Source organism: Heloderma suspectum, chromosome 6 (assembly GCF_057233095.1).
Source record: "Heloderma suspectum isolate Gila_16-S chromosome 6, 16-S_ref, whole genome shotgun sequence".
NCBI classification, from domain to species: domain Eukaryota; kingdom Metazoa; phylum Chordata; class Lepidosauria; order Squamata; family Helodermatidae; genus Heloderma; species Heloderma suspectum.
Window position 1 is genome coordinate 128656818 of NC_139463.1, and position 7773 is coordinate 128664590.

At 50.1% G+C, this 7773-nt stretch overlaps 1 protein-coding gene across 1 annotated transcript; it reads left to right on the plus strand.

Annotated features, from left to right (window-relative positions):
* Window positions 1-961: 961 nt before the first annotated feature.
* LOC146343202 (beta-1,3-galactosyltransferase 5-like) lies at window positions 962-7426 on the plus strand. The gene is made up of 3 exons (XM_084806889.1): window positions 962-1025; window positions 3217-3770; window positions 6633-7426. The coding sequence occupies exons 1-3, from the start codon at window positions 985-987 to the stop codon at window positions 6989-6991; spliced, it is 954 nt and encodes a 317-aa protein (XP_084663015.1). The 5' UTR covers window positions 962-984; the 3' UTR covers window positions 6992-7426.
* Window positions 7427-7773: the final 347 nt, after the last annotated feature.

Genomic DNA, 7773 nt, shown 5'->3' on the forward strand with positions numbered 1-7773 from the left:
CAGGGGGAAGAAGTAATTTGGGCTGTTACATATCAACAAAGTGTGATAAATCATAGAATCATAGAACAGTAGGGCTGGAAGGGGCCTACAAGGCCATCGAGTCCAACCCCCTGCTCAGTGCAGGAATCCAAGTCAGAGCATGCCCGACAGATGGCTGTCCAGCCTCGTCTTGAACGCCTCCAGTGTGGGAGAGCCCACCGCCTCCCCAGGGAATTGGCTCCATTGTCGTATTGCTCTTACAGTCAGGAAGTTTAAGGGCTTTGTATGTGCAAAGTGAGAAAATACATCACCTAAAAGAGGAGTCCCTCTTTGAACTGATTTCAGACTGGTTTCAAGGAATCAGGGGTTGGGGGGGTGGAAGCGAGTAGTTGCAATAATTCTGACTGTAATTGGCAGCTTTATAGCTTTGTATGCTTGCTCATATGGCTGTCACATTTTAAAGTATATATTCAAGACAGCCCCCAAAGGTCTTGCCTATATAAACTTTTGGATCACATCACTTGATTGTGACCTTTGTTGGAGCGTTAGCCCCAAGGGTTGCCTTATTCTGCAGAATAAAATCATGTTGGACCAGATCTCTGCCTCCTCTCGTTCTTGGTAAACAAATGGGAAAGTCTACCAGGGAAAAGAACACAATTTTTGTAACACTCTGACTCGGATTCCTGCACTGAGCAGGGGGTTGGACTCGATGGCCTTGTAGGTCCCTTCCCACCCTACTGTTCTATGATTCTATCACAGGGTTGTTGCAAGGATAATATGGAGAGGAGCGCATAGAAGGCGGGATATAAGTTAATAATAATAAATAATCCCTTTCAAGCATCCACATGTGCCCGTACGCTCACCGCCCCCCTGCCTGTTCGCCCAGCCTCCCAGCAGCTAAAGAGCTGCTTTCTGTGTCACCTGGTGGAAGCCATCTTTGTTGAGGGCTGAGGCTCTGACCAGGAGAGCCAAATCTGGCATTGTGCAGGCTTGCCCTCAACAAAGATGGCTGCTGCCAGATGGTGCTGGAAGCTGCTCACTAGAAAGTAGGTTGCAGGGGAGGGGTCTGCACACCTGGCACAAGGCAAAGGGTTTGTGGGATTGCCTGAGAGCCCTCCAGATGTCTTGGACTACAACTCCCAGCATCCACCAGCCAGCATGGCTGAAAAAGCCCCTGCCTGGAGGCGCTTACAATCTGTTACAATCTACTATTCAACGTGGTGGTGGGGTGTATGTGTGTGTGTGCATGGGTGGGGAGACAGCAGGCCTGGCTGGTGGATGCTGGAAGTTGCAGTTCAAGAGATCCAGGGGCATCAGGTTGGGGAAGGCTGTGCTGGGCCTCGTGTGACTGGGCTGGGAGACTCAGTCTGCCCCACGCAATCGTTCTCCTACTGGCTAATCATTAAAAGAGCCACAGAGTGACCAGCTTGGGATGATCACCAGGGGGTGGGGGTGGGAGAAGCCCTGGGGGCTTATTCCAGGGGGGAGGGGAGAAGCCCCCAGGGCTTATTTACTCTCCCTGTGCGAGCCACCCCATTAGCATAATTACCCTCACCTGGTGTGGGTTGTTGTGATGTCTGAACCCAGGGAAGGAGGGGCTGGGGTGGTTTACAAACCACCCTGAAACTCCTGGCTTGTTCTAGGGTTGCTGGGTGGTCTGCAAGCGGCCCCAGCCAGCCACACTTGCCGTGCTCAGGCGTCACGATAACCTGCACCCGGCTCATCAGGCAGCTCGCAACCAGCCCACGCAGGGAGGGAGAATGAGCCACCCTGGCTTACTTTCCCTCCGATTATGTGCATCTGCCCAAGATAGACACATTTGCACAGGTCTGCCCCAAGGGGGCTCATGGCATTCTGAGAGGTGCCTTTGCACAAACAAGGACATCCTAATTTTTTTTCTTTTTCCTTTAAGAAAAACAGCTTTGGCTTAGGAGTGAAAGCACTGATGATTTCTATGCTTTGGTTGGCACAGGAGTTTGTAAGTTAAGGCACCCATGTAATGCAAGCAGAAAACACCCCCTGCAGTCTCACCTGCTGTCCTTGCTCACAACTTCGCCTCCAGGCACCCAGACTTTCCCTTGGTTGCTCAGCACCCTAATCCTCTTCCTCTGCCATTGGGAGAACAGGAGGAAAGGTGTAGGTGCCTTAAGTCAGCTCTTAAAATGAAAAAAAAAAACCCGAGTCTTGAGGCACCTTCAAGAATAATGCATTTATTCTGGTATGAGCTTATTCTGACACTGTCCACAAAAGTTTATGCCAGAATAAAATTGTTAGCCTGTAAGGCATCCCAGGAATCATGGCTGTTTTCACAGCAATACACTTAACATGGCTACCCCTCTGTAAATTCTTAAAATGGAAGTTTTACTTTAAGAATTTTCTCCTAAAATTAGGAATGCAATTAGAATAATAGTCTTAAGAATTTGCAGAACAATCTGGACAGAACTGTGTATCATTCTGGATACTAGCTGGTGTGCCCTGCCTTTTGTATCCAGAGTGGGGGTTAGTGCTCCTCTGCCTTTCAACAGATACATGACAGGCAGACATTCAACAGTGACGCTTCCCCCTCACTGCTCTTCCCATGCCATGAAACACACACCATCTGCCCAACGTCCTCTTGTTAGGCAATTGCTAAAAGACAACGGGTCCACCTTCTATTTCACCAGTGGTTTCCTGGAAACTGGAGTCTTGCTGAAAAAGATGGTACGTTAAACAGCAGCAGGACATGGTCAAGGGAGCCCCTAGCTTTTGCTGTGGCAAAGGGAGAAGCTGCACCTGCTGAATTTCCTCCCTTCCTTCACACACCTCTAAAAGGCTCAGGAAAGGAGTCCCCCCACCCCCGCCGCTCCCTAGAAGGAGCTGCCTTGCCCAAAGCCTCCCCAGATGCGTGCTTGGATGAACCCAGCAGCCCTGTGTGTGACTTGGGACGTGGGAGAGGAGAAAAGGGCATATGGCTGGCCAGGCCCTGTGAGTTGGCAGGGTGCCGGCAGAGAGCGGCTTATTCCCAGGCAAAGCCAATGGCCACCTCAGAGAGGCAGGACAGCAGGGAAATGGGAGGAGAGCAAGGGGCAGAAGGGAGCCAGGACTCCGGGGCTGCCGGGAGAGGGGTCTGAGTCTGTTGGAGACGAGGCGTGGGGCAGGCGTACAGCCCCCGGTGCAGAGGGAGCTTGTGCCGCTTCCTCACGGCCGATGATGCTCCAGCGGTCCCCAGCCACGCCAACGGCCATCTGCTCCTGGCAGGCTCCTCCCGACCACGCCGCTGCAGGCCCCCCCCCGCTGGGTGGTGCTGGGAGTTCTCCTCTCCGTCGCCCTGTGTGCCGGCCTCAGGAAGTGGCGGAACAGCCCGCCTGCCCGCCCCACATTGGCCACCCTGACCGACGGCACCTTCAGCTTCCGCCTCGACCGCAGCGCCTACGAAGCTGCCTTCCCCCACCTGCAGCGCTACAAGTGCCGGGAAGCGATTTCCAGAGACGGCTTGTGCCGGGGCTCCTCCGGCACGCCGCTGCTCCTCTTGGCAGTCAAATCCCACCCGGCCTCGGGTGCCAGGAGAGCCGCCCTCCGCCACACCTGGGCCCGGCCGAGGGAGCTGGGAGGCTTCCAGCTGCAGCCCGTTTTCCTGATGGCGACGACCTCCAATGCCAAGCACTCCCGGCTGGTGCAGCTGGAGAGCAGCACCTTCGGGGACATCCTGATGTGGGATTTCGTAGAGTCGCATCACAACCTGTCCCTCAAGGAACGCTGCTTCCTCCGATGGGTCCACGAACACTGCCAGCAAGCAGCATACGTCTTCAAAGGTAAAAAACAAGAACCCCGTGGGCCGAGATTTAAAGGGCAGTTGCAAGGGCAGTTGCAAGGGCAGTTGCAAGGGCTGCTACAGCCATCCAGAGGACTGCCGCACCCAGGGGACTGCCTCTTCCCTTATGCTCCTGCCCTGAGGTAGTCCTCTGAGGCCCTTCTCTGAGCAACCCGACTGAGATTTGGTGGGTGGCTACTTGTGAATGTGCCTTTACTGCAGTGGCCTGCAAATTATGGGATGTCCCCCCAGAGAGGGTTGTGTGGTGCCTAGTTTGTTGACTTCTTGGTGCCAGGCTAGACCTTTTGATTCTCCCAGGCCTTATAAAACTATTGTTTAATTGCTGCTTTCTTTCTAATACAGTCAGGGCCAGAAATATTGGAACAAGGATAACTGTTTTGGCAGTTGGCCTCTGTATACCACCACATTGAAGTTGAAAGGAAGCACACCCAGATGGGAGCGAAGTCAGGACTTTCAGCTGTAATTCAAGGGGTGTGACAAAAGTGGGGCGCTAACCATTCAGGAAGTACAGCCAGTGGCATACACACCTCCCCCATCATTGGTGGCTCGTAAGTAATGGAACAAATGGCTGGTGAGCAGCTGCGTGGCCAGGTGTGGCCTGTTTCCTGGGTACCCCATGACCAATCAAGCAGATAAAAGGCCTGGAGGTGGCTCTGAGTGTTACATTTGCATTTGGTAGCTGTTCACTGGAACTCCCAACATGAGGTCCAAAGAGGTGTCCATGCGAGTGAAGGAGGCCATCATTAGGCTGACGAAACAAAATAAACCCATCAGAGGGATAGCAAAAACAGTGGGAGTGACCAACACCACAGTTTGGAACATCCTGAAAAAGAAGGAATTAACTGGCAAGCTCAGCAACAGCAAAAGGCCTGGCAGACCACGGAAGACAACTAAAGTGGATGACCGCAGAATTCTGCTCATGGTGAAGAGGAACCCTTTCACAACATCTAGCCAGGTCAGGAACACTCTTGCGGAGCTAGGCATGCCATTGTCAACATCTACAGTCAATAGACGGCTTTATGAATGTAAATACAGAGGCTTCACAACAAGGTGCAAACCACTGGTAACACTCAAGAACAGACAGGCCAGATTAGCCTTTGCCAGCAAACACCTAAAAAAGCCTGCCCAGTTCTGGAATAAGATTCTTTGGACTGATGAGACCAAGATTAACTTGTACCAGAATGATGGGAAGAGAAAAGTATGGAGAAGGAAAGGAACAGCTCCTGATCCAAAGCATACCACAGCATCTGTCAAACATGGTGGAGGCAGTGCTCTGGCATGGGCATGTATGGCTGCCAATGGAACCGGGTCACTGTTTATTCATGACCTGACTGCTGATAGAAGCAGCAGGATGAATTCTGAAGTGTGTACGGCTATACTTTCTGCTCAGATTTAGCCGAGTGCTGCCAAACTGATAGGACGCCGCTTCATATTGCAGATGGATAATGACCCAAAACATACAGCCAAAGCTACCCAAGCGTTTCCCCAGGCAAAGAAGTGGGATGTTCTTCAATGGCCAAGTCAGTCACCTGATCTCAACCCAACAGAGCATGCTTTTCACTTCCTGAAGACAAGACTGAAGGCAGAAAGACCCACAAACAAGCAGCAGCTGAAGGCAGCTGCAGTAAAGGCCTGGCAAAGCATCTCGAGGGAGGAAACGCAGCATTGGGTCATGTCCATGGGTTCCAGACTTCAGGCAGTCATTGACTGCAAAGGATTTTCATCCAGGTATTAAAGGCAATCCTTAAGTTTGAAACAATGTTGGTTTGTTCCGTTACTTATGAGCCACCAACGATGGGGTGTGTGTGTGTGTGCCACTGGCTGTACTTCCTGAATGGTTAGTGCCCCACTTTTGTCAAACCCCCTGAACTACAGCTGGAAGTCCTGACTTCGCTCCCATCTGGGTGTTTCCTTTCAACTTCGATGTGGTGGCATACAGAGGCCAACTGCCAAAACAGTTATCCTTGTTCCAATATTTCTGGCCCTGACTGTATGTGTTGTGCTGCATTTTAAAGTAGTTTTCTGTTTTTGGTGCTCTATTATTTATCTCATTTAAATGCTGAAGTTTTGTTGCTGCTTTAAAAATAATACTTCTGTGTTTTATTATTGGTTTTACTGTTTCTGCTTTTATCATGGATGCGGGCCTGGGAACTTTGGCTATAGGGCGACTCATAAATTGAATGAATAAATTAATAAAAATGATACAGCTGGAGGTGTGCGTGTGCACCTGCTATTTCACTTCAATGGATGTCCTTTGAGAAAACAGGCTTGAGGGAGTTTTCTGACACAGTGGGCTCACATGCATCTAGAACTAAGCTGGTGTAATTTAAAGAGCCTGTGCATGCTCCCACCCACACAGAGAGTTCTCCCTGCGCTTGCCTCCTTGACACAATTTGCCTTGATGTTTGGATGCAAATACTGCCTTGGAGGCAAAATTGCTGGCTGGTTGTTGATTCTGTTCCAACTTTTCCCACCTTCAGTTGTCAGATAATGTCAGCCACATCTTACAAGACTGTTGTAAGGACTGCAAAGAAAAACCTATTTGGCCGTGCCTGAAATATGCAATTTAAATGACAAGTTCTTTACGTTTCAAAGGCCTTTTATGCAAAATGGGTTTTCTTTTTTTACACAAAGATAAACACATTCAATAATTTATATACCACTTACAAGATATATATAAAAAAATGTAAATATGTGTACACAGAGAGAGAGAGAGAGAGAGAGAGAGAGAGAGAGAGAGAGAGACAAACAGTATGTATATTACTGATTAAGAAACAATGCAATATCCAGAAGCAGAATTTGTAAAAAGAACCCACCCAGTAACCCTGTGTTGCCTTTGCAGGGGATGATGGCCTTTTTGTGAATCTGACGGGGCTGACGGAATACCTCACACAGACCCCCAATGCCTCCTACTTCATCCATGGCAATGTTCTGTCCCATCCAGCCGTACAGAGATTTGGGAAGTATGCTGTGCCTCAGAGCCTCCACCCTTTGGGACACTACCCCCACTTTGCCTCTGGAGGCGGGGTCCTCATGCCAGGATCCTCCCTTGCGGCACTCTACAATGCATCTCTGTGGCTCCCCGTCTTCCCCCTCGACGACGTGTATGTGGGGTTCTTGGCTTTGGCAGCGGGGGTCCCCCACCGGCACAGCGGACACATCCAACTGTGGGGACCTGCTACTGCTGAACTCACGGAGTAGTCCCAGACTGGTCTTGGGTCCTCAACAGGGAGGTTTGAGCAAATGTGGAAGGGGCTCTGGAGTGGCCATGGAGGGAAGGCCTGAGCAAAACCTGCAATGGAGGACAAGCTGGCTTGGGGGTTGGGTCTCTCCCCACCCTAACCCCAGGATCTTCTACTCCAACCAACTACTGTAGCAGCCTTTTGTTGAGAGATCCTTAACCTTTTAAAAAGAGTCTGTTGAATTTTGATAGCGTTTCTATTTCCTTGCTCCCACAAAAGACCTTCCATTTAGAACATGTAGAACAGAAAATGCAGAAGGCCTTGCATGGTTCAGTCACTTCACAGGGCTCTTGACAAAGAAACGATTCCATGCAAATACTCTCAAACAAAATGCTCCCTTGGGGTGTAGGGGTGTGGGAGGGAATACACCTGAACATTAAAAGCTGTTCCAGACAGATACAAGTGTGCAGATGTAACTCACTGCGACACACTGGATGGTGTTAATGTTCAAGCCTGGGTTCCAAAATTAGAGATATCTATGGGAGAGAGACACCGGAGTAAAAAAAATCCAGGAAAACACACACACACAAACACACACACACCAGCAAGCTGCTTCTGTTTAACAAAGGAACTCTGTACGGTTACATCAAACTTGAATCCCAATATGAAAAATCTGTGTGTGTGTGTGAGAGAGAGAGACAGACAGGCAGAGAAGTGTTGGGATGCCTGCACTCAGCTTTGAAACACTTTTTCTTCATCCTCCCTCAAATATGCATGGAGACAGAATAGCACTGCAATTGC